Source organism: Ceratotherium simum, chromosome 32 (genome assembly GCF_057802395.1).
Source record: "Ceratotherium simum simum isolate JZ-2026a chromosome 32, ASM5780239v1, whole genome shotgun sequence".
Classification (NCBI taxonomy): Eukaryota; Metazoa; Chordata; class Mammalia; order Perissodactyla; family Rhinocerotidae; genus Ceratotherium; species Ceratotherium simum.
In genome coordinates, this window is record NC_141931.1 from 26329766 (window position 1) to 26356379 (window position 26614).

Below are 26614 nucleotides of genomic sequence, written 5' to 3' on the forward strand. Positions count from 1 at the left end.
GTCTGGAGTTCGAAGAAAGGTCTAGAATGGAAATATAAATTTGGTAAGTGTTAGTTTTCTGGTGTATGGATAGTGTTTAAAGCCAGATGCGCTGTGGGGTGAATGCAGATAGAGAAGGACAGTCTGAGGACTGAGCCCTGAGGCTCACCGTCATTTGAGGTAGGGGACATGGAAGGATCCAGCAAAAGTGTGCAGTGACACAGGAGAACCGGGAGAGACGGGAAGTCTTGGAGGCGAGGATAGAAACTGTCTGCAGAGGAGGGCGTGATGGATAGTGTCACAGGTTGCTGACAGAATAGACAGAATATTCTCTCAGAATAGAACTGAGAATTTCCTGTTCTTTGGTGACGTGGGCATCACTTGTGATCTTGATAAGACTAGTTTTGGGAGAGTTATGGACATGGAAGCCCCTTAGATTGGGTTCCAGAGAGGACTGAAGGAGAGAGAGAGGAGGCAGTGAGTGTAGACAATTCCTAAGGATTTTACTGTAGAAGAGAACAGAGGAACGAGGTGGCTGAAGGAAGATCAGAAATGAAGGGGGAAAGTTGTTGTTTTCTTGTTTTTAAGATGGGAAATGTTACCAGAAGTTTCTGTGCTAAGGGAGATGCTCCAGGTGGGAGGAAGAACAGTGTGGTGTTGAAGGGGGAAGGTGTCTCAGTGGCTCTGGCCGCTGTAACAAGATACCACAGACTAGGAGGCTGACACAGCAAACATTTATCTCTCACAGTTTCGGAGTCTGGAAGTCCCACATCAGGGTGCCAACGTGGTCAGTTTCTGGTGAGGACTTTCTGCTTGGTTTACAGACTGCTTCCTTCTTGCTGTGTCCTCCCATGGCGGTGAGGGACAGGGGGGTTAGGGGAGGAGGGGAGATAGAGAGAGAGTGTGCCAAGCTCTCTGGTCTCTTCTTATAAGGGCACTAATCCCATCATGAGGGCCCCACCTTCATGACCTCATCTAAACTTACTTACCCTCCAAAGGCCCCACTTCCACCTGCGGATACCATCACATGGGGGGTTAGAGTTGCATCGTATGAATTTGAGGGGGACACAGTTCAGTCCATAGCAGAAGAGAAAAGGTAAAACAGGATATTCTGTTCTTATTTTGTTCATGATGGACCATGAGTTCAGAGGGCATAATGATTGGGTTTGGGGAGTGGGAAGGGGCCTAAGATTGGGTCAGAATAGGGGAAAATACAGAGCCATATGAGAATCGGATTCTGGGTAGAAGGAATATTCTAGAATTGTTGGGTTTTGGTGATTGAGGTGATTGGAGATAAAGGGCATGATGGGATTCTCCTGGTGGTCTTCTGGGGAGGTGGAAAATTCCAGAAAAGTATAGCCTTTTTTGGTGAGTGATGTTGTAATCAAATTGAAGCGATAAAATGGGGAGTTTGTGGTGCAGGGGACAAGGGGGGGGGCCTGCTTCTCAGGGAAGCATTGGGGCTCCCTAACCTTGCGCCAAACCTAGGCGGGAGCGCCTCCTCTCCAGGGGCGGTGGGTGGCCCGGGGGACATCAGCCTTACGTTGAGAATCTAGATAAAGGTAGAGGCCGGTTTCAGCCAAAGCAATAGAGCTCTCGACTTGGTAAAATATGTCAGATTATTACTGTTATTATTACAGTTTTTGTAACTAATAACAAAAGGAGAGATGAACATAACGGTTGTCATTAGATGATATTTGGGGCGTGTATTAGATGTAGTGGCTTCGTTAGAAGGTTATGTTGGCACTAAAGACTCTCCTGCTTCCTCTTTTCTCTTAGAAGCGCATCTTCCTTTATTTCCAGTTTTTGATGGCATTTACATAGGTCAGAGTTTAAGGAGAAATGCTGTCAACGCTGTTAGTTCAATATAGACCTTTGGTATGTGGGGTCAGTGTGCTATAACTCCGGGAAAGGAAGCACAGTGGCTACCATTCTTCTGAAACCCAAACTCCTTTGGCAAAGGAGACGTGTTTTAATTAACATTCTCATTTAAATCTGGTTATTTTTATGAGAAGTTTGGTTCTGAAAAGCAAACAGTAGCAAGAAAGTCAAGGAGCTTCTAAGGAGAGTTATTTTGCAAAGGCGCAAGACTGAAATATACACTTGGGCCAATGGGGATAGAGAGGTTGAAGGCATGGGGGAGAGTTCATTTTATGGGTTGATGAGGACCACATTGATACTGAGAAGAGGGCTACCTTTACACATTTTTTATATGCCAAAATTTACCTCCTTTATTTTTCATAACATCCCTAATGTAGAGGAGGAAAATCTTTCCTTCTGCTCTTAGGTTCGTTGGGTGGGGCCTGCGAATTAAACTGACAAAAGACAGATTAATAGGAGAAAAGGTTTATTTTACATGCACATGGGCTTCACAGAGAAGAAGTGAAAACCCACAGAAGCACTTAGGCTTGAGATTTTTAAATATCATTTTAACAAAAGGCAGTAAATTGTGGAGAGGTCACAAGACAAAGGAAAAGGGGTTTGGGCTTCTAGAGGTGGTAAATTGTACAAAAGTAAATATATGGGGGAAACTAATGGAAGATTAGTTTAATGTTATTAAAATGTTATTTTAATAACATTTGTTTGTGCAGACTCATCTCGGTGCCATCTTTACATCTCCGGTGACAAGGGTTGTTCTCCTTGTGGTGTAAGAGAGAGGAGAGGGACGCCTTTACAAAGGGAAATTTATGCTCTGCTTCTCTGCAGAAAGGGGGAGGGCAGAGAGAATTCCTCCTGTGTCTGCTGTTTCTCAATTGCCTTCAGCTCAAAATAGTCCTGTGCCTGAGTAGCATATTTTGGGGTGACATGTTCTGATCCTGCTCATTATGAACCAGGTAAATGGCAGTGCCCCCATTATACAGATAAGGAAAGTCCATCAAGCATCCTAAGGACTCATAGCTTCTGAGGGAGGGAACTGGGATTTTATCCCAGACCTGTGCACCCGCAAAGCTTATTGCCTGTCTGCTCTAAGACACTGTGTAGAAGTGTGTTCTCAACAAACATTCACAAACTCCAAGAAACCCAATGCGGCGTTGCTCTAAGGTGAATCTCCGCCTTGAGCTGCTCAAACCATCTAACACCTGTTTATGGGGAATAGAATTCCTTGACTTCACACCCAATATCCTCTTAGTTCATGGGGCAAGGTCCATGCTACCCTTTCTGATCAAGGGCATTATGACCTGAATTTCTGATGTTTTGCAAGGTACAGTAATTCATTCTAACCCTGGATAGTAATAACTGCTGTCAGCTTAGTTATTTTCATGGAAGTAACTATAATGCACTAAAATGTCATGTACACAAAGATTATTCAGCTCACAATTCCAGACTTGTATAGAGAGCTTGTTGAATGCAGAGACGAATGATGTGGCATGGGGAAAATTCTTCAATATTGGATGCCTTTTATAATTTAATTGCTGCCTGTTCCCAGACTGAATTGAACTCTGGAAGGCATTTTCTTTTCACAGTCACAGAATGCATTTCGATATGCAGCAAATAACGTGTGTAGCTCTGGGGTTTCCTCGGCGAAGCAGAATGAAAAGAATCAGTGGAAATTTTACTGTCTGTTGATAAACACTTGGTGTGGTATTTCAGCCAGTTCTAATTGGATTTATTTTTAAACTCGGTTTCTGTAAATTGTACTGACAGTAAACAAGAAGATCAGATGATTATTCTAATACGGAATCCATAAACACACCAAAACCGCTCATACTGCCTTGTCATGGCCCTTTAGAGCCTTGGCAGAGCCATGTTCTCTTGATGGAGAGTTACGGGTCCCTCAGAAAATAGCAGAGTGCTCTCCAGCTGAAGAAGAGACAGTTGCCATGCTGACTGCGTAGTATACAAGATTTTATTTATTTACTTTTTAGAACGGTTTTTCTTTTTGGAGGAAGATTGCCTCTGCGCTAACATCTGTTGCCAGTCTTCCTCTTTTTGCTTTTTGCTCCCCCAACCCCCAGTACATACATAATTGTGTATCATGGCTGTAGAGTTGCAGCTGTTCTATATGGGACGCCTCCTCAGCATGGCTTGATGAGCAGTGAGTAGGTCCGCGTCCAGGATCCGAACCGGCAAACCCCAGGCCGCCGAAGCAGAACGCACGAACTTAACCACTACGCCACTGGGCCGGCCCCTAAAGTATTTTAAGATGGACTTCTCGGTTATAATATGAGAAAGCTTTGTTGTTTTTCAGAACTAAATCGGGTACAAACCACACCAGTTACATTCTGGGACACATCAGATACATGAAAACTATGACATGAAAATGCCTGCTTTCGCCTCCTTTCCTCCCATTGATCCTGCACTGGTCTCCACCAAAAAGTCGTAGATGCTTTGGCATTGATGCCAGTGTCCCAACTCAATAAGATATTTTTCTCACTCTCTCAGTGGTGTTTTGCTCTGAACCGTGAAAGGTGAGCTCAGTGCCTGGCTCGTTCCTCTTCTGGATGGGGAGAGACTTCAGGAGCTCCAGGCCGTGTGTCCTGTTCCTGTCTGTATGCTCCCGGGGCCTGGCACACGGCAGATCCTCAGCAAATGGGCGTTTCATGGAACTAACCCCATAGGTCTCGGTGTTCCTAAGTATGCTGTGTTGCATCTGCACATTCCTTAAGCTCTCTACCAAAATAACAGCAGTTCAGGAACATGCCAGAACTCATAAATGCTCATCGTTAATGATCATTTGCTTATGGAAAGGAAAGTACCCCAAGGAATCTAAATTCCTTGTTCTTTTCATTGGAGAGGGGCATGGAGCTTAACAGGACACTGTTATCTCCCCAGAGCATGCGGTTGTGGACTTAGAAGGGAAACGTCTGGGGCCTGCTCGGTGGCGCAGCAGTTAAGTGCTCGCGCTCCGCTGCGGCGGCCCGGGGTCCACAAGTTCGGATCCCAGGCACGCACCAGTGCACCACTTGTCATGCCATGATGTGGCGGCATCCCATATAAAGTGGAGGAAGATGGGCACGGATGTTAGCCCAGGGCCAGTCTTCCTCGGCAGAAAGAGGAGGATTGGCATCGGATGTTAGCTCAGGGCTAATCTTCAAAAAAAAAAAAACAGAAGGGAAATGTCTGGTCCTTCTGCGAGTGTCGCAGTAGACAATGACCATGTGCTTATTTTCTGGGACTTGGGACTCAGGAGTGAAGGGAAGTTTGGGGAAATATGATATCAGATGGCTTTAGATGCTCCAGACTTTCTTTTGAAACACTCACATCTCTAAGAGAATTGTCCTGAGATTAAATGTCCATAAATTGGGTCAGCATCAGGTGAGTTTCAAATAATTTGCTAACCCTGCTTACAGGTATCTGAAATCGATCCAGAAGTCTTGGCACGAACCTGTCGTCTCCGTCTTATTGATTCCTTTTGAAATTTATTCTTAAGAACAAAATGAAATTCTTAGTAGCCGATCCTACAGATTGATGAGTAATCCTGTTGAGGAATAATCAGTGGCTTTTTGCAGGAAATGGTTCAGTTTTCTGCAACCAGAAATGTTAGTGCGAGTCCGCCTTCCCCTCTGGCCAGCAGTTCACAATCTCCTAGCCAGAGGGGCTGGATTTTCCCACCCTTTTATTCGTTGATGGCGAGCCAAGTCCGTGTTATCCTGCAGAATGTTCCATCCAGCTTCATCAGAGCCCTTCGCTTACTGGAGATGTATAGCAGATACTCCTATGTGTCAGCAGGGTGGTTTTCTTGTGTGGGGGATCAGAGTTGGCCACCCCAAAATGTGTCTCTTTGGCATGAAGATTATTTTGGGCTAATGAGGATTATTACTTTTTAAAACTGCAGACATCGGAGAAGCTCTGAAAAGTAGAATTTACCCTTGTAAGAGACATTTATGCTTGTAAGGGAAATCTCCATCTGTAAAGTCGTCTCCCTGTCCGTACCTTTAGGGAAGAAGGAGGAAGAAGGGAGGGTGACCTTATCTCTAGAAACTCTTATCAGTGCAGAAGGCAAGGACTTAAATCTGCATAATAACCTTACTCTTGTTTACTGTGCTTTTCTGGTAATCTGCCGTAACTGACTCCCCCACCCCCAACATCCTCCTTTGTCTTTAACTGAAGATGATATTTAAGCTGAGAGCCCCTGCCATTTGGGTGAGTTACCCAGTTTCCTGGGTCTCTCCCATGTATACACGTTATAAAGCTCTGTTTGATTTTCTCCCGTTATTCTGTCTCATGTCAATTTAATTCATACCCCAGCCAGAAGGACCCAGAGGGTAGAGGATTTGTCTTCCGCCCCTACACTTGTTTTAGCAAGAAAGGGTACTGTTGAGGTTCATGGCTGTTCTTTTTTCCTAACAGGTTCTTAGCATGATCATCAATGCCGCTTACAAGCCTGGAAGGGTCTTAAGGGAATTACAGCTGGTGGAAGATCCACACTGGAATTTTCAGGAGGAGACGCTGAAGGCAAAGTGAGTGTTTTTAAGTCTGGAAAACCAGGCCTCTTGTCGTTTTGGGCCTGCTACTTTGAAACTTGTTCCTCTTTTTGACATAGCCCAGAGAAACAGAAACAAATGGAAAGCTGTCATTCTGCAATTCAGTGTATCATGTACGGATTTAGTGGCGTTTTTGCCGTATGGCGTGGCCATAAGCCTCAGGATTCATCAAGTGGAGGTTTGATTAACTAATACTTTATTGGGTTAGACATTCAGAATAAAAATGTATTGTGTTTCAGGGCCAATAGGTTATTTGATCAAAAGGGGAAAAATTCCTAAAAGAGATGATATCTCTTATCACTGTTATGCATTAGTCATTAACAGCTCTTAATATTTGGCACTGTAAAGAGTTGATGACACCGACAAATGTTCTTTACTCTGAGAGTTGGCAGTTTTAAAAGAGAAAAGGAACTGATACCTCTCCTTGGTTTGGTTAATGGGCTGTGGCTTGACATGGAATTGTCACTTCTTTTATTCGGAAATAGGCTAATTGGAAATGTGATATTTTTGCTTGGTCCTACATTTCTCGAACTCTGAAACTGAGAGCACCAACTGGATCGATATGCTTGAACGCGGCTGTTCAGCATAAAATAAACACTTGAGGCAGACAGAAGAGAAGAAGATCCATTTCTCCAGATAACTTTATGTTTCACAATTGCTTTGGTGTTTCAGAGGATTTTTACTATTCATTCATGCTTTTCAAATAGATGAGATCTTACCTGTCAACTTCTTGTGTTACAGGGTCCTAAAATATCATTTAGATAAAACCTTTGGGGAAAGCGTGAATCACTTTTCAATGGCTAGAATATATCTAAGCCCTCCTTTACAGAAAGTACCCATCCAATTCATAGTGAAAATTGAGGATGATGAAATAATTTGCGTGACCAGTAGTGTTCTCCTCTGCAGGTACCTTATCCTGGTACCTTGCGATATTGTGCTGTCATTCAACACTCATTGTCAGTTACCCACTCAGCATTTCCTCGTGTCTTTTTTGAGCGTCTCTGTAATTTTAGATTCAGTAAAAGTCGTTTATGGTCTAATGATACTCTGCCAAATCACAAAAGTTAGAGGGGATATGTGTAAATGAGGAGGATGTTTGTTTATGTGAAGTGGCATGCCAACGAGAAGTGGACCAGATCTCATCCTTCCCTTCTTTCCCATTTAAAGGAGCTTCACCTTTGGCTCAGAGAAAAAAGAAAACAAGTTTTTTCCAGTCTACTATTCCATATTTTTCTACATATCTAAGGGGGAGACATCAGCAACAGAACACTTTCTTGTAAGAGCAATTCATAGTCCTAATGGTGCAGAAAACCTGAGCAAGTATTTATGCAGAGAAGCCCTCCTCCCTTCTTGTTTTAAATTTTTTTCTATCAAATTCAATACATGCAAAATACACCCAATGGATATGGAAATAGGAAAAGTACAAAATCTTAAATTCCATTAAAATCTCCCCTGCTCTTTAATAAGCCAGAAATTTGTTCCTGGTACCAAAATGACAGGGAGCATTCGTTTTGCAGCGTTTGTACTCATTTTCGTGTTACCAAGTCGATCAGAGCTTTTATTAAATCCAGCCTGATAGCATCAAAACAGACACGGTGCGATCCAGCTGGCCATATTGTTACCTATTATTATCTGATACGACAGTGAATTCCTGAGCAGAATCTTACACAGCAGTTCTAATGAGAAGATTAGAACTGGGTTTCAAGTGTGCGGGGTCACAGGAGCGTCACAAAGCAGCTGCTAATGATGACAGGTTTACAGTCAGCGGGAACATGCCTGTTATACTATTACATGTTGAGTCCCTGCTTTCCTTCTGATGTAAAACTACAACTTTTTAGATCTTGACAACTTTGCTCTTTTCCTTGGTGCAAATGGGGAGAGAGAGAGCTGGCTGCTTCTCAGAATCTAGCTGAAAGGCTGAATTGTTTTCTCTTGTGAATAATTTAACTTAGCGAGGGGAGACCTGCATTTAAGGCGTTCAGTTTTCTTGGTTGTGGTCCCTGAATTATGATATTACCAAGAGTGTTTTCAGGAAGAAAGGGCAGGAGATGGCCCATCCATGGGGCCTGGTGAATGCTGTCACTTAGCATCTAGGGTTTCTGATGGTTTTTTCCTCTTCTAAAGAGTAAAGACCCATTTACTTGAGAGAATGGAAGTGCCATTGGAAAGGTTTAACCTGTAAATAGCAGAAAAACCAACACGTCATCCACAGTTGTCCCTCAGTGATTTTTTCCTATTTATCCAACAACCATACCTTTTATACTAAAATTATCACAATATTTCAACATCGTGAAGGAGTCTGTTGTATTGAGTCTTCAACATGTATTGAAAGGCGAAACTCTAGTAACTGTAGTGCCCAAGGGAAAATGGATGCTAATGTAGTTCATTTCAGCAGTTCTGGAAGAGAAAATTCTTTCCGATGAATTTAAGTATACTAAATTGACCTACATTCCTCTGAATTTCAGTAGGAGGAATTTAGGCTATACCTTTAGGGGGATAAAAGAAAAAACAACTCCAATTCCATGCATCTAGAGACATTTAAATATGTTTTCCAGCATGTTGTAGAATCTTCTAGAGGGGCGTAAAAAGGACTTAACTCTTCTTTGAATAGCTTTTGTGATCATCTTTATAAAAGCTAGGTGGAGGCTAAACAGATTTTCCCAGTCCTTTGTTGCAGTTATTCTGAATACTTAAAGAGGAAATACCTTGATATAATTTTGAGTGAATTAGACTTCATTATGAATTTGGCAGAAGCGAAGAGATAAGGTCAAATCTTTACCTTTAGGTAAGTCATGCTCAGCTCTCTGGAAATGATATTTTGGTTTCTCCTTTTGCATAAGCATTGACTAATTGTGTATGTGTTTTTTTATTTATTTCACCTTTTTTTTTTTTGGCCTTTTACTCATGCCCGTATTTTGTGAACAGTGAGATGTAATATCTGGCTATGAAATGATTTATGTGAAAAAGAATTCCGAAACTGAGAGACTTTTCACTGAAGAAGATTTGTTGGTTCGTGTGTTAATTTTTACCTTGCTCAGATTTGTGCAGTTTGCCCCCCCCAGAAATGTATACTGTAAACGTTACATTCAACAAGCAGCTGCCTCAGTTTGTGCAGAGAAGACTGGACTTCTGTGTATGTGCTTAAATTCATCACATTATGGATTTGGTGTGTCTGGTTCAAACACAGACCAGTTTAGGACGATCTGAATTAGATGTGGTCTTTCCTAAAGTGAACATACACCCCATTTGTTGCACAGGTTCCCATTACTTACAATGCAGGAATCAAGAAAGAAGTGAGAGGGGGCCGGCCCAGTGGCGTAGTGATTAGGTCTGGTGTGCCGTGCTTAGGCGGCCTGGGTTCTCGGGTTCGGTTCCCGGGCTCGGACCTACACCACCCGTCCGCGGCCACGTGGCAATGACTCACATACAAAATAGGGGAAGGTGGGCACAGATGTTAGCTCAGGGCCAATCTTCCTCAGCAAAAACAAAAGAAGAGGGAAATTTCTGAGGAGCTGAGTACCATAAAGCTGAAAGCCAGTGAACCAATGTATTGACCCTAGTTCTGATGATTAAGATGTGACAGATGAAGTAAAAGCTTGTTTTGAAGGAAATCAGGAATGTCTCTTACTGTCACTAGTGAGAAGAGTGATTTTCTCACAGCATGCGAAGCTTCCCCGTTTCTGCAGAGTTATCAGGGTTAATTCTTTTAGTTCTTCCTTCACTATTCAAGGATGTGAATTCAGCTTCACAGGTGGGAGCCTTATTCTCCACTCTCACACCCCATCACTACCTAATAAGATTTTGTTAAAAGGTCCTGTTATGGGTCATTTTGAAGATGAATGATAGACCTTAAGCCAAGTTAAAGTCATCTCACTTGGACTGTGCTCTTAGTTATGAATGGATCCTTGCACCACTGTTGTTTTTTTCACTCTGTGTTTCTTTTTGACTCAAAATCCATTTTGATTTTTCTCAACTCTTAACTATTGAAAGAGCAGAGACCATTTTTTTCTAGCACTCTTGTTTGTCCATCTTCATCTATCTGTCTCCACCCTGTCATATGCACTCACGCGCAGAAATAAAACCCTACTTTGGTTGGTAGGAAGAGATCAGAAGGCCACGCACACTTCCTAATTGATGTCGGGGAGGAAAATCTTCTTTTCTACCCTCTTAGGTTCAGTACCCGGGAGCCTGTGAATTAAACTGACAGAAGATAGATTAGCAAGAGAAAAGACGGAGTTTATTTACATGTGCAACACGCATACACTCAAGAGTGCTCCATGATGAGTAACTCAAAGGGGCAGTTAGAATTTGGAGCTTATGCCTAAGTTAGTAGGAGAAAGGGAGTGGGGAGAAAAGGCTTCTATGGGAAGAACAAATAGGTTTCTTTAGGAAAGACAAATGGGTTTTTAGAACAAATGAGAGATAAGACAGTCTGTGATAATGTTTGTTTATGTGGCATGAGTGGTCTTTCTGTCTTCTTCATGTCCGTGAAACTCCTCTGAGAGGGGATTTATGGTAGATTTACTCTTAGTCTCTCCCTTGGGATTAGAAACCATCCCAAAGATAGAATTTATGGCAGTCCTCATTTCTCAGAAGTTTCTGCTTTTAGTCAGACAGTGGAAGCTCCAAGAAAGCTTCTTTCTGCATCTGTTGAATCTCAAATGTCTTCATCATAAAATAATCTATATCAACTCTGGGATTCTGAGTGGGTCCCTGCAATGACAGCCAGGGAGAATATCCCCCCTGTGTCCCTCTTGTTCTCTGACTTCCAGAGCTGTTTCAAAGAGTGCCTCTGAAACTGGTGTCACCCTCAGCATCTCCTTATGTACTCCATTTGTAAGGACAAGAAGATTATATGCTCCCAGATTTCTCTGGAACCTCAGTTTTGCAAAAGTGCTAAGGGAAGGGGCCAGTCCCGTGGTGTAGTGGTTAAGCTCCACGGTGCGCTCCGCTTTGGCAGCCCAGCATGCCGAACTGAACCGCTTCGCAGGTTCAGTTCCCGGGCGTGGACCTACACCACTTGTCAGCCACGCTTTGGCAGTGACCCACGTACAAAATAGAGGAAGATTGGCACAGATGTTAGCTCAAGGACGATCGTCCTCTAAAAAAAAATATAAGTGCTAAGGGAAAAAGAGGAAGGAATCTTAAAAGAAAATAAAAGCATCTGACATGAAGGATCTGCTTCATACAAATAGTTCCTACAACTCTCTCCTCCCCCATCCTTTTTGTTTTCTTTGCTGTTCATCACTTCCAACTCAGTGATCTTTTATTTGTTCCTTTTTTTCTTCTTCCTTCCTTCCTTCTGAGATGATTTATAATGCCAGGCAGTTTTCTGCTGTGTACTGGCTTGATTGTCTCTCAGTATTTTCTTCTTTTTCTCCACAGAACTTGTAACAGTGCTTTAGAAACCTTATCTTCGTGTTTACAACAGCCTTACTGGGCATTTAGTGAATTATATGGCTAAGTGTTTCTCCCCACGGACTCACATTGACGGGATAAAGTGAAGGCATTGTCCCATGCTTTTGAGATGGTCTCTTCACATCCCTGCCTACAGAAGTGTGTCATTGGCATACGGGTTTTAAGCCTTTTATGGCAGGGAAAGCTACAAAACAGATTCTTATTTTCCCATGTGGTAAAATAAAGAGAAGTGGGGTGATGAGGACTGTAAGCTTCACAATGTCACCTGGATGCCCTGTGTCCCTGCTGAGGGTCCCAGCCGCTCTCCCACAGCTCCGTGTCTGTCAGGTGGCACTACTGACACCTGTCCCTCGTCTCTCAGAAGATTGTATGAGGATCAAATGATCCCTTGGTGTAGAGTCCTTTAGAAAACAGAAAGAACAGTATTACACCAATGCGCTTATCCCATGAAACCCTAGCCAGTGCGCAGAATCCTACAGCTGCCTTTTCTGTGTATCTCTGTATGTTTAGTATGTCTTTGTGAAAAAGAATTGTTTGAACAGTTGCCCTAATTTGTTGACCAGCTCCAAAACAAGCCAGTTTATTGATTCAGGCTCGAGTTGGATGTTGCAAATAGTTCTTCCTCCACATTTGCAATAATAACTGAGAGTATACGCCTGTACTATGCCAACAGTGCTCAAAAATGCTTATTTGATGGAAAATGCATTATATATTAAGCTTAATTGAGCCATTATATTGTTATTATTTCTTTTTTAAATGTTTATTTTGATAAACATTTAAAATGTTTATCATATCAATAAAATTAAAATTTGATAAACATAAATACAGAAAAATTGCAGCTGCAGAGCAAAGGGACTGTTCTTTTTCCCGATCGATTTGAGAATAAGTTGTTGGCATGATGCTCCCTCTCCTCCTAATACTTTGTCATGTATTTCCTACTAACAAGCACATTATCCTACATGTTCAAAAGCAGAAAATTAGGGTCGACACGTGACCGCGATCTCATCTTCAGATGTCACTCAGGTTTCACCAGTTCTCCCAATATTGCCCTCTGTGGCCAGAGTGCCCAGTCATTGCATTGGGTTGCCGTGTCTCTTCAGCCTCCTTTCTTCCAGAAGAGTTGCTCAGACTTTCCTTGGCTTCCATGACCTTGATATTTTTGAGGACTGTGGACCACTGATTTTGTAGAATGCCGCTTTCTTTGGAGTTTCTCTTATGTTTCCTTACAATTGAATTCAGATTGTGCATCTTTAGCAGGACTATCACAGAAGAAATGTACATTCTTCTCATTGCGTCCTGCCTGCTGGCACACAAGGTCCATGTGCCTCATCCCTGGTGGTGTTTACTTTGATCACTTAATTAAGGTGATGTCTGCCAAGCATTTCTGCTATAGAGGTAGCTTGTGGGGAGGTGCTTCATTCTATGTAAATATCCCCTACTTTGTCAAACTTCCAATTTGTTCATACTTATTTATATCTATAAGAATTCATGCGTTCCTGTTTTATTCAATGGATTGTCATCCATTGCTGCCATCACTTATTTTGATGCTCAGGTTGCCCCAGATTCGGCCAGTGGGACCACATCAAGCTGGCTTTTTTTATCCCTTTCACATTTCTCCACTGTTCTTTGGTACTTTTTTCACCTTCTGACCCAATGAGATGTTCCTGGCTCATCTTGTCCTCTCCCAGCCCCGGTTCTGGGGTTAGCCATTTCTCCAAGGAGCCATGGTTTTCTTCTAATTGGTGGTGGGATGGTTTTTGGTGGGGGAGGTAGAAAGTGGTATTTAGAACTAAGATCTGATGTTAGTACACTCAGTGCTCTCAGGGTGGGGCATCCCTCAGGCTCTCAGTGGGCAGAGCGAGGGCATTTATGTATGTGTGTCTAGGTGTGGATGTACATATACCTATGTGTGTGTCTACATGCACACACATAAGAACACATTTGCCTTTATATTTATTTCTTTATCTACGGGTAAGGAGTTCTCAAGACCACCTCCGCGGTCTTAGCTTCACTACAAGGAATCTTGGGACTCAGCATGTAGCTGTGCTCATGGCTAAGCTTGATTACAGCAATGTGGTCAGGAGACCCAGTGAGATCGTAAGGAGGAGAGACGGAGGTGGAGTCTAGAGGAGTCCTATGCTCCAATTCCTGTCCAACACTGCAGGTTCCTTCTAGTCTTTCCCTCTCCCGTATTCACAATGCCCCCCCTTCCAGTGGGAAACCTGGCTCGTGCTGTCTTCAGTACGTTTGTGTCTTTGATCAGGCCCCGAAATGAAACCAGTCTCTGTCACATTGTTCTTCTCATCCCACTTGGGCATCAACACTCAGTGCCAGGCTCGGGCACCCAACCCGTCCCCCACGTGCAGAGCCCTCCTCACCTGCCCACACGCAGCAGCTGCACAGGGAGCCGCCATGCTGCCCCCTCCTCGCCTGCCACAGGTCTGGATCCTTCCAGATGGGGTTTAATTAAGGAGGGCCCTCGGGACTGGCGCCTGTGGAAGAGAGAGGAAGGAAGCCGATTGGGCAGAGGGAGAGATGGACTGTAGCCCACGGGGAGCTCTGGAGTTAGAATGGCCCTCCGTGGTTGTCCCGAGTGGGACCCAAGTGGCCAGGTCTTTTTGCCCCTGACACAGTGAGTCATTATTGCCTGGGGGCCGTCCCCGGGGAAGGGGGAGGGCAAGGCAGCTTTTGCAGCTGGGCAAACCCTACGGGGCCGACAGCTACAGGCTACCCGCCAGCAGCACTCACAGTGCCCCCACCCTGTGCCACGACACTGCGGGTCCCACCCCGCCTTCCACAACCATCACCACTGCCATGGATTTTAGGTGGAATTGTTCCGGAAGGGCAGGGAAGAGGGGAGGAGCTGATTACTTTTAAACCATACTATAATTCTATTTTCCTAAATTTAGATCAGCTTTTCCTAATTGTGAAAACTTTTACTAAAACGCTTGCTTCCACTGAATCATCCTAAACCAGAGGGAGAAATAGGCCACCCTTTTTCCCTTTTCCACGTGCATTTCTTCCCTTTCTCCTTACATCCCTCTAATGTGTCGCTGCAGGTGTCTGCTTTGGAATTTGCAGGTCTGGAAACATAAATATCTGTCTCTGGGCCCCACTTCCACAGTTTGAATTCTAACGGGTTTTCACGTTTCTCCTGCTTTTTTACTTTCTGTTCTTTTATTTTTTAAGGGACTTGAAGAGTCTTGATATTGAGCTTTTTAGAAAAGGGAGCTACGTGGCACCACTGCCAGAATCTTAGTGAAAAAAACTACAAGGGAGAAGGTACCAGTGGCGTATTTTTATTCTTCACGTGCCAGAATGGTAGAGACAGTCTGGGTTTACAGAGTTGTGCTGTTTTTGTTATGCAACACAAGAGAAGCAGTGAGCAGCACCCACCCAAAAGGGAATCAAAGCCCCCCTCCGTGGGGCGGGGGGATGTTTCCACATCTAGGGCCAATGGACGTCCTAGAAAAAAATCAACAGTCGTACAAGGCTGTGGGATTTAAAACATGATCTTATCTACAAAGAATTGCTTTTTAGTTCTTTCTGCACAGAAAGTCAGGCTTGGACTTCAGAGAAATGGAAGAACAAGGAGTACAGATGGACTGGGATGGGAAAGACCAGTGAAGGAACATTAAGTCCAGTTTTTTCAAGTTAGAATTTATTTTTTTTTGTTGATACTTTAAATAATGATTTCTTAGGGGGAAAATATTTTTCCACTCTTCAGAAAGACGTAAAAAAACCCAAATTGAAATCAATTTAGGAGCAGTCTATTATCCTGTTTGTTTCCATCATTACGTTATTCTCGGTGAACCAGATCTAGGTTTTGAACTTAATGTTTTATTCGCCAATTACAGAAATGACAGTGTCTTTATGTTACGCTCCTATTTGCACAAATTGCCTGATGTCCCTGCTGTGTCTGTGGTTGATTGTTAGGGACCTGAATGTTTGAGGCTGTGAAAGCAGGTTGGCAGAGAGTCTGTGTCATTGTCTCTCATTGTCCATCCCAGCTTTCCTTGGTAGTTCCTTCTCTCTTGAGTTTGGTTAGTTTTCCAGAAGCTAACACGAGTGTTCTCTGCCAGAGCTACTGCTGCATACTGTTTTTCTAGAAAATAAATTGTTGTTCAAGATTTCAGTTTGGAAATTAGGGTGCCCATCGAGGACATAGTGTAACAGGCCCGGCTGTTTCTATGCATTCTCATTTCAGTGGACTCTGACGTTAGTGAGATGGGAGCTAAATAAAGACCCGTGATCTGTTGCCAGCTGAAGAATTTGCAGTTATTTTATACCAATAATAGTTTTAAAAACTGTATCGAGAGGTGACTCGAACTTATTTCCAGGTGCTCATCTTTTCAGCCAGGCATTATTTACCATAAATATTTGAATGAAGCCTTCAGTCCCTATTTTTAAAACAAGAATCCATCCAGCCTGCTTTCCAGAATATCTGGTTTCCAGTTTTGTGTCAGTGACTTCCTTCCATGTGGTTTTTCTTGGGCAGGAGAAAGTTTTTTTCTCAAAAGTGATGAGCAGCAAGTGACAATATCTAGATTGCAGAAGTTTCTCACTCTAAATTATTTGTCATATTTGTGTGGAAGGGGACGGGTCATTTTCATTTTTCATGAAACAGGTATGCTTTATTCAAGGAAGGAAAACAATATTGCACTTTCCTGTGCCGTTACCAGGCTGTGGGGAAGACATCAGAAATTAATTAATATTTAAGTACTGTGGCAGTGAAATAACCATTTCTGTAAGCAGTGTTAGTTGTGTTTTTAAGATTCCCATACCGTAATACCGTAAAATCAGATCATGGTGGATAAACACAAAAGATAAACGTTCAAGATGGATAAATTAAAAAAAAAAAAAAAGAGACCTTTTGAATTTCCACGTCTCATTTTCTGGTGCCTTGAAAAAATTTGGGGGAAAATTTTAATACTTGAATGGTCTTCCCTCTAAGAGAAGAGGAGAAACACATAAGGATGACCTCAGAGAATTGTTGCAGAATGTAATCCAAAAAAGGAGAAATTCACAGGAAGCGCCAGCCATGATTAGCATGAAAAACGCATTTGTTGTCAATGCTGAAGTGTCGACAAACTACCTTGGACCCCTGTTCTTGTCTTGCTCTGCCCCCTTGAGGTGTGAGAGTTGTATTTATCAGTCTGCTAGATCCGTCATCACAGAATATCACAGACTGGGTGGCTTAAACGACAGAAATGTATTCCTCACGGTTCTGGAGGCTGGATGTCCAAGATCGAGGTGTCGGCAGGGCTGGTTCCTCCTGAGGCCTCTCTCTTGGGCTTGCAGATGGCCGGCCCCTTCTCCCTGTGTCACACACACTCCTGGTGTCTCTTCCTCTTCATATAAGGACATCAGTCCTATGGGATTATGGCCCCACCCTTATGACCTCATTTAACCTTAATTACCTCTTTAAAAGCCCATATCCAAATACAGTCACGTGGGGGGTTGGGGCTTCAACATATGAATTGGGGGGGGACACAGTTCAGTCCATAACATGCGTCAAGGCCCAGTGTGAGGTCCCTCTGTTAGAGTTACTGCTTTGTGGAGAGGAGCCCAAACCCTGCGGCAGGATTGGCCCAGTGCAGGGGGCTTCCCTGGAACCAAGCCTTCGTTCACGGAGCGTGTCTCACTTTCCCAATCGAGAGAGGGACATGAGCGGGTGCCCCAGTGGGCAAGCTGTGTCGAAGGCTCTGTCAGTTCACGCTGCTCCTTTTACATTTAGGAAATAGAGAAGTCTTTTTCTTTGACTGTTGGGAATTCACCTGAGGCCCGTTATGTGAGGTTCTGTGAGCGTTCAGGTCGCATGCTGCCGGCGTCTGCAGTGCAGCGAATCCGTACTCCGCTTGTGTCTCATTCTTAGGGCTGCTCTGCATTTTTTGTTTTGGGGGTTTCTTCCTTGTAAAATCCATTGTGTTTCTCTCCTTTTAAATGTAACCTTGCTTACATATCACCATTTTGTACAGATACCATTTGCTATAGACTGAATGTTAATATCCCCCCAAAATTCATATGTTAAATCCTAACCCCCATTGTGATGGTATTAGGAGGTGGAGCCTTTGGGAGGTGATGAGGTCACGAGGGTGGAGCCCTAATAAATGGAATTAGTCCCCTTATACAGGAGACCCCAGAGAGCTCCCTCACCCCTTCTGCCATGTGAGGACACAGAGAAAAGATGACATCTATGAGTGAGGAAGTGGGTTCACACCACACACCAAATCCACCTGCACCTGGACCTTGGACTTCCAGCCTCCAGAACCATGAGAAGTAAATGTCTGTTGGTATTTTGTTACAGCAGCCTGAACAGATGAACACACCATTTATGAATAATGGAAACTGTGTCCATTTCAACAATATGATATGTAGTCTTGACAAAGATAACATTTCCATTGTTCTGAATTTGCATGATCTTCAAAGAGAATCATGACACCATATGCACTCCTATTTTTCAAAAATTAAATACTGCAGAAGCAAGAAAATACACACTATATTTCGTTAACTTCATTTTGAGGACCAGGTCCACTAGGTATGTACCCTATACTACTAATATCTGGTATTAAATTATATACAGCACCATGAGAACATGCTCAATGGAAATCTTTATTACGCCGATCCTGTTTAGCACTGTCATCACAAATATTGTGATTTCTTAAGAATTTCGTAAGAAGATCAAAAGGAAAGATAAAAACAAATGACGTGGAACTCACACACAGTGTGCCCTGTTGTTAGAAAATAAAGGGACTGCTTTTGGAATTCGCTGCACCGAATAGGTCTGAGTGGTTATCCGGTCTAACCATCAGTTTCCCTCCCTTATTTCTAGGTACAGAGGCAAGACGTACAGGGCCGTGGCCAAGATCGTTCGAACCTCTGACCAAGTCGCGGATTTCTGCCGGCGAGTTTGTGCCAAGCTGGAATGCTGTCCGAATTTGTTCAGTCCTGTGCTGATTTCTGAAAACTGCCCGGAGAACTGCTCCATTTATACCAAAACCAAGTACAGTAAGTACAAATAATGAAGAGAACTTTGGTCCACGGGCCTCAACTGCGGGGAATGTAGTTGGTGGGTTTTTTTTAAACCTTTCATATAGTTTTTCACAGGAATTGCTATGGAAGAATTTTTTTTTTATTTTGTGAGGAAGATCAGCCCTGAGCTAACATCTGTGCCAATCCTCCTCTTTTTTTTGCTGAGGAAGACCGGCCCTGAGCTAACATCCATCGCCAATCCTCCCCCTTTTTCTCCCCAAAGCCCCAGTAGATAGTTGTATGTCATAGTTGCACATCCTTCTAGTTGCTGTATGCGGGACGCGGCCTCAGCATGGCCGGGAAAGCGGTGCGTCGGTGCGCGCCCGGGATCCGAACCCCGGCCGCCAGTAGCAGAGCGCGCGCACTTAACCGCCAAGCCACGGGGCCGGCCCGCTATGGAAGAATTTTTTAAGATCTGTTGTGGCCGACGCTTAGGTGTTTTTAGACTCCTATAAGGAAGGGATGGGAATGATGATTGAAGTCAGGATGAATTACCATTGGGAGGCGTCGGCAAAGAAGAAATGAGAAGGCGCACGCTGTCCAGAATTTCAGTGGCTTGAGTGATTTTGAAAACGGTGTGGCTGAAAGATCACGATGAAACTGATTGTTGGTGATGGTTAGTAACCAGAATATCTTTCTTGGGGCTCACACTGAGAAATTATAGTGGTCCTTTCCTCGCCCTTCCTTACACGGGGCAATCGTGTCATACGCTGCTTCTCCCCCGTTTATACCACTTTCCTCAAAACCCTCTCGAGTGCAGTAGTTTGAGGGTTCAGAAAGGGTCTTCACTTTCTTGGCTCCCGACTGCGTTTGCTTCTCCACCGTGTCTCGGACTCAGTGTTGCTCCCACAGCGCACACGACCTTCGCGCTGACCTCTTCCCGGCGGGATTGTGCTACTTTCAGCACTTCCGTCTTCGATCCCCCCCGTCACGTCTGGTGCCCTCTGCCTCCTGTGGTTGGCCTCTCCCGGGCCCTGTCCGGCCCCTGTTCTGACTTCATCTCCGTGTACTTGAGCCGCTCCCAGACACCTCCACCTCGAATAGCTCGAGCTGTGAGGACACTCTCTCTGATCCTGGCTTCTGCTGTGTCTGTTATCTCTAATCCAAGAGGCGACCGCAGCCCCTTCACAGTGAGCTGGAAGTTTGCTCGGGCAGCCCACGTTCCAGCCAGCTGCTAGGGTGTCACCAGGACCCACAGAGTGTGGTTGGTGCTCTGTGGGCTCCACCGAGTTGGGATTTATCTGCATATGTGTGAGAACCAGGAATCTGAATGTACTTGAAACACTATTCAGAGTGTAAATTTCCTTCTCTTATATATATATACATATATATTTTCAAAATCTAGTTTCTACTCCATTCCTGCTAAAAGTCAGTGACCTTCTCCGCCACGTTGAAGCCCACTTCATCCTGCACACACGGTCGCTCGTGGAGGAACCGTAGACATGTTTGTAGGTTCGTGACGTCATTGTCCTTTTGAAGAACTTGTTTCCACGTCTCATTACCTTTGGAGAGGAGGGACTCAGTGAAGCAGGCTGCTCAGTGGGAGATGCTTCTGAATCAGAAACGACTTGACTGAGGGCTAAACTTGACCTTGAATGTCTACCTTAACAATGGGCGTCTGTGTCCTTCCAGGCCAAGGGAAACGAGAGGGAAGAAGCACATTATTACAACTCAAATTTTACACGACTGAAATGAACTTAACGATTTTTCTGGATCTGGTATTAAAAGACTTCAAAGTCCTAAATCCCTTGGGCCAACTTACAGTGAATATTGCTACAGATTGACCTGAAACTCCAGCTGGAGGAGGATAAAACGATGTTTAGGTAGAATTGAGAGCAGTAGTGCCAGTGGTACCCAGTCTCTTTCTAATGCTCTAAAAATGTACTACGTCTTTGGATGCATTCGGTAAAACCAGTACTAATTTCCAGCATCCTGCTTCTAAAAATCCAGACTGCACCAGACTTGTCTTGCCCACCTGGGGTTTTTGAGCGTGAACAAATGCTTATCCATTTGTACCTGCTACCTAGAGATAACTGCGAAGCAGCGTCACTCAATAGCAGTTTGTCCATGCTCATCAAGGAGTGTGGTCCCAGTAGAACTCGAGATGGGACATTGTTTCAAGTTCTTGTGCAATCTGCCCCTCTCGAGGCTGCTATTATGTGGTTTCTCAACGGTTTTTATAAGTGCCATCCTTATGGACCAAATTCAAGTGAAAGGTATCAAACATAGAGAATTTTGGTCCTGAAGGAAACCTACATTAGTTGGTCCTGATGGTCTAATTTTGCATGTAAGGAAATTGAGGTCCAGAGGCGAGGTGACTTATCCGTATGATACAGCAGCACAGGGGTGTATGGAAACCATCCTTCACCACAAGGCAGGGGGCGGCTACTGTAATCTAGGAGCTGTGCATTTTGATATTTTCTTTTGGCTCACTCCAGCCGTAGATAAAGTTTCCTTTGCTGCATTTGGTTCTTTTGTGAAATAACGGGAGTTACGTAGTGGGACGCTTGAGCCTTTGGTTAATGAGTAAGCTGTCTTGATCATGATCATAATTGAAAACTGGATCCTTAGTAGGTTTTGATTTGTTGATTATGCGTTTGATGTATAAAATACATCAATTATTACTACAAGTTGGTAAATAATTTTCTAACTAGCACTCTAAGTGTTAATATAGACATACATCTCTGCTATAGAATTCAGAAGCAACGCAAGTCTCCACTGAATAAGAAAAGCATAAAGTACGTAGTTATGTAATAGATAAGGAACACTGTTTGGGAAGAAAAATGGTGCTTCATTAATTTGGCCTGTGTGTTCAAGATTGCCAGTTTGTCTTGGTCAGATCAAGAGATAGGGACTCCTTCCTGATGAGGGCCCTCGAGTGGGTATTCACCATTTTTGTTGACGGACTGATTCTTCTTCAAGATGCAGACCTGGGAGCAGTTGTGAGAGCCTCCCGGGGGAAATGATTGCCACCACTGTGTGCAGTATTTGGGGCAAGGAACGGGGGTAGAGAGAAACTCCTAGAAGAATTGTATCCTTGGTTGACTCGCCTTCTGTATTAGTCAGCTCGGGCTGCCGTGACACAGTACCACAGACTGGGTGGCTTAAACAATAGAAATTGATTTTCTCACAGTTCTGGAGGCTGGAAGACTAAGATCAAGGTGTCACCAGGGCTGGTTTCTCCTGAGGCCTCTCTCCTTGGCTTGAAGATGGCTGCCTTCCCCCTGTGGCCTCACATGGTCTTTCCTCCGTGTGTGTCTATGTCCTAATCTCTTCTTATAAGGACACCAGTCATGTTGGATCAGGGCCTATCCTTATGATCTCATTTAAACTTAATTACCTCTTTAAAGGCAGTATCTCCAAATGCAGTCACATTGTGGGTTAGGACTTCAAGATTTGAATTTGGAACACAATTCTGTCCATAACGCCTTCTAAACATGAGGGTGTTGGAGAAATGTTTTCTTTCTGTGAAACTGTTTTCTCAGAATTGTTTCCTGAGGTCTGAATGAGATGTCAAATTTTTATTGTCCCAAATGAAAGAATGATCTTTCTTTCTGTCTCTCTCCTTTCTTTTCTTTCTTTCCTTCTCCTCTCTTCCTCGTCTCTCTACTCTCTCTGTCCATGTAAGTACATGTGTGTGTAACCTTTTAAAGAAGCTTTTAATCTTCTCTCTCCTTGTAGCCTATTACTACGGAAAGAGAAAGAAGATCAGTAAACCCCCAATTGGGGAAAGCAGCATTGAAATCGGACACCCGAAACCAGCCAGACGGAGGAAACGGCGAAAATCCATTTTCGTGCAGAAGAAACGGAGGTCTTCTGCTGTGGACTTTGCAGCAGGCTCGGGGGAGGTATGTTCCACCCAAAAGCACCTTCCCACATTCCACTAGGACGCCGGCCCTGGCTGGCTAATGTTACGGCTTCACTCTGAGAGTGCAGTGGAAGTTTGATGCTGAATGGTTAGCAACACGAAATTCCAGCATCCCTCCTCCTTGTTTGTTCAAAACAGATTTAACATTTCGGGTATTCTAGCTGGGAAAGGGCTGCACTTGGGACTCTGATTGGGACCGTTGGATCATTTTCAGAGGCCTCACCAAGTTTGCACAGGGCCTGGTTTGCACAGGGCCACCGGGGCAGGAAAAGATTTAGGATCAGAGCCCAGCTCCGTGGCTAGAGTTCAGGCCACCCTATTGCATCCCCCGTGGCCAACCTCCCTTCACGCATTTCCCATCTTCCTAGGAAAGTGAAGAAGAGGATGCATATGCCATGGACGATGACACTGGGAGTGAGGAAACCAGCTCTGAGCTCCGGGATGACCAGACAGACACCTCTTCGGCCGAGGTCCCCTCCACCCGGCCCCGGAGGGCCGTCACCCTGAGGAGCAGCTCCGAGCCGGAGCGCCGGCCGCCCGTGGAGAGGGTGCGGAGGGGCCGGAGAGCACAGACCCCCTCCTGTGCCGAGGGCGGGGACAAGGGGACAGCAGCTGGCCAGGACGCGGCAGAGGTAAAGGCCGAAGGCCCGGGAGCTGGCTTGTCGGGTGTCGCCAGCAGGCGAGTGTTGAGGAAGAAGATGCATTACAGTTTGGGGCCTCGATTTGGGGACACCTGTTTAAAATAGCAAAAATACTGGCGGCTGCTCCAGCTAAGTTTCTAAGTCAGGAGTGAAAGGCTTAGTGATTTCACATCTTCATGGAGCAGGTCAGTGAACATCAGAATGGAGTTCTGAGGGAAGTAATAGCTCTTTTTCTAAAAGCTTTTAAAACTGCAAAGGAGTCTTGTCTGGAGAACAGACAGACTAAGTCCTCAAGGTCCCACTGAACACTAGGCTTTCTCTTTATGGGGTCCCTCTGTGATGCTATAAAATATTAAATCAGCATATCAGGCCTCCCCTAAGCCCACAGGTGGTGCACGATCAGCTGAAGGGCCGTGGGTACATTGTCACAAAGATACATGGGGCCTAGCTGGCTGTCCCGCGTGCGTCTACACTCGCCCTTACCGTTGCTCCTCTCAATCAGAGATGCGCCGTTAGTAAGCAGACCAAGACTTCCTGAATTTGGGATTCAGTGACTGCTAGTGCTGGGCCCTTTTTTTCAATCTCTAAAGGCGCACAAGTCATTGGAGCAAAGTCATAACCCAGACGAGTTGCTCAGACAGTCCCTGGAGACCGAAGTCTCTGTGGCTTGTCTGGGTGCCGAGTGAGAGCCCCAAGGGAGGAGGCGGCTCTCAGTCCTGGAGGTCTCGCTCTGGCCCGCAGGGATTAGGAAGCATCCCACCACGCATGCAGCGATAAAACGACCCCCTGCCCTGCTTGCCTCTGCAGGAAATAAAGCAGGAGGAGGAGGAGAGACTTGTTCTGGAGAGTAACCCGTTGGAGTGGACGGTCACCGACGTGGTGAGGTTCATTAAACTGACCGACTGCGCCCCCTTGGCCAAGATATTTCAGGAACAGGTGCGTGGGTTCTGCTGCCCGTTGGCGGTTTTTGTTCTGAGACTGGATCTTTGGTAAACCTTCTGTTTCAGCTGCTTCCTGTGGCCCGGCTCTGGCCGGGGAAGGGGGCGCTTCCTCATTACTGGGGGTGGGGCGTGAAAGTCCGGGGTCCACACGTGGTCCCCATGGACACCTCCTTGGGGGCTCTTTGCTGTCCAGTGGAGATGGAAGTCCTGGCTCTCCACTTGCCTTGTGTGAGGGGTTAGGGGGCCTGGTGCCGCCCGGCCAGGCTGGAAGTCAGGGCCCCTCACTCAGCCTTTGCTGGGGCGGGTGGGGTGGGCCACTTTGTCCTACACTGGAGCAGTTATTGTCTAAATGCTTTTTGTCTCCCTGGGCTACCCCTTTCCCAGTCCTTAGGCGAGAGCAGTGGGCTGCCGATGGGCCTCTTTTCGTCCCTGCCTCTTGGCATTTCAGGGTTGCAGCTTCTGTAGCAGTAAGTCTTGGATATAAGAGGCAAACACACAAAAAACCCCAGAGCACTCACCACCTTATCGTATCTTGGATCCCACAGTCCCTAGCTGATCTGCCTTCTTCTCTCTACCTTTCAGCGTCTTCTTAGGTTTGTTTTATTTATAATGTCCAGGGCTTTTAGTTATACTTAGTGAGAGAAATAGGGAAAAGTATGTCGACTCGATCTTCCCAGAAATGGAAGCCTGGGTCCATTGTGTTTTATTTAATGCTGCTTTCATCACTGTTTTCTTACTTTCTTCACTTCTTCCTTTGTAAAATATCTTAAAACCTATGATGTGTTGAGTGATGTGCTAAATGATGGATAAATGCAAAAACAACTGATATAATCTCTACCTTAAAGGAGTCTTTAATCTAGCAGATGAAATGACTGTAATTAGCTAAAACGTGAGACGTGCTATGAGCCGTAAGAAAGGAGGGTTTTCATTTACATTTTCCTTTAAATTCTTATGAAAACAAATCGCTGCTCTCTAAAAACATGACACCTTGCAGACGTCTCTCTGACCTCACATAAAAAGTTCAAGTTGGAGCCTATGACTCTTGCTCTGCTATGTTTGCTCAATTTGTTGATATGTTTTGCCCCACAATGTAAATATCTGTCTCTCTCAGACCTTGTACTTTTTAAAAAAAATACTGTTTCCCATATCATAAATTAAAGATATGTCTTATCCAGTCTTTTTTTAGATTATATAAACCAATAGTCCAGGAAGAGGGTTATTCAAGCATTAAATCAGAAGAAAAAATAGAAAGGCCTCTGATTTCCCACGCACCCAGTGAATTTCCCAGAGTTTCTCTCAAGGCCATCATAATGCAGTAGTGAATTGTGAAAATCGAATTAATAAGGCTCCCAGCTCCTCCCAGAGGAGAGTAGTTCTTAACATTCAGAGGTCTCTCCTGGTTGACCACTAGTCTTCTGTAGACACCCGGTGAGCGCACGCTGAGTGGGCGCATGGTGGCCAGAGGGACGTTGCCTCCTCGCTGTCTGCCACTCTGTCTGTATGTCCTCTCTGGGCAACACCTAAAAGCAAACAGGAGCAAGATTCGTTATCCGTAAAGAACCTGGTCACGAGCGTGTCCCTTCATTTGAAACACACACAAACAGAAAAGAAAGAGAATTGTGAGGAACTTGAGGACTCAGGTGACTTGGGGCTTGTTGATAAGCTGCATCTCCGTCCTAAAAACAAAAATAAAGCAGTAGGTTGAAGTCCTGCTTAATGCATCGCCTAATGCAGCATTGTGCAGGCTGGTGTTTGTTACTAGTGGCACCACGGAAAAAGCACTGAATTCGAATACAGGGCAAGTGCTGATGACAGAGTTTAGTGTATCTGTTCATTCCTGTGTTCTTTCAGCAAACACAGATTGAGCGTCTGTTATGGCCCTTGTGATATCCAAAAGGCAGATATGGAAGGTAGCGTTCTATATTGGTCTAAAGTCTTGTTTTTCTGTTGTTTTGTTTTTAACTCAAATGCTCAGTTTTAACTGAAAAATATCGTTCAGTTGGACCTATCACAGAACAGAGGACAGAGCTTCCCCCTCCTAGATGCCGGGTTAGCTGTGGGGGCTGAAGACCATTTGTACCGTGAAAGGTTAACAGGCACATGTGTTGATTCCTTTTACAAGTTCCTAGTAATAAACAAGAAAGTGAAAACAAAGCTGACTTGGGGAAACAGGCTAAAATACTGCTTATACAAAGTCATCCTTAATTGTACTTCTCAGCCCAGTTTATAACAATATCTCAGAAAGTTGCATGCTTCCCAAGCTGAGGCTTCTAAGAAATGAAGTGTTCCCAGCCTTTAGTGCTTCTAGAA

The 26614-nt window shown here is 44.5% G+C and overlaps 1 protein-coding gene across 4 annotated transcripts in view; it reads left to right on the forward strand.

The window, feature by feature from the left end:
- Positions 1 to 26614, forward strand: part of SFMBT2 (Scm like with four mbt domains 2) — a 247485-nt gene that overhangs the window by 206544 nt on the left and 14327 nt on the right. For all 4 annotated transcript variants that reach the window (XM_087420850.1, XM_087420851.1, XM_014783683.2 and 1 more), the window contains 5 exons: positions 6271 to 6380; positions 18655 to 18830; positions 22536 to 22702; positions 23091 to 23354; positions 24171 to 24299. In XM_087420850.1, coding sequence (XP_087276976.1) covers positions 6271 to 6380; positions 18655 to 18830; positions 22536 to 22702; positions 23091 to 23354; positions 24171 to 24299 — 846 coding nt within the window. The remainder of the gene's footprint in view (positions 1 to 6270; positions 6381 to 18654; positions 18831 to 22535; positions 22703 to 23090; positions 23355 to 24170; positions 24300 to 26614) is intronic.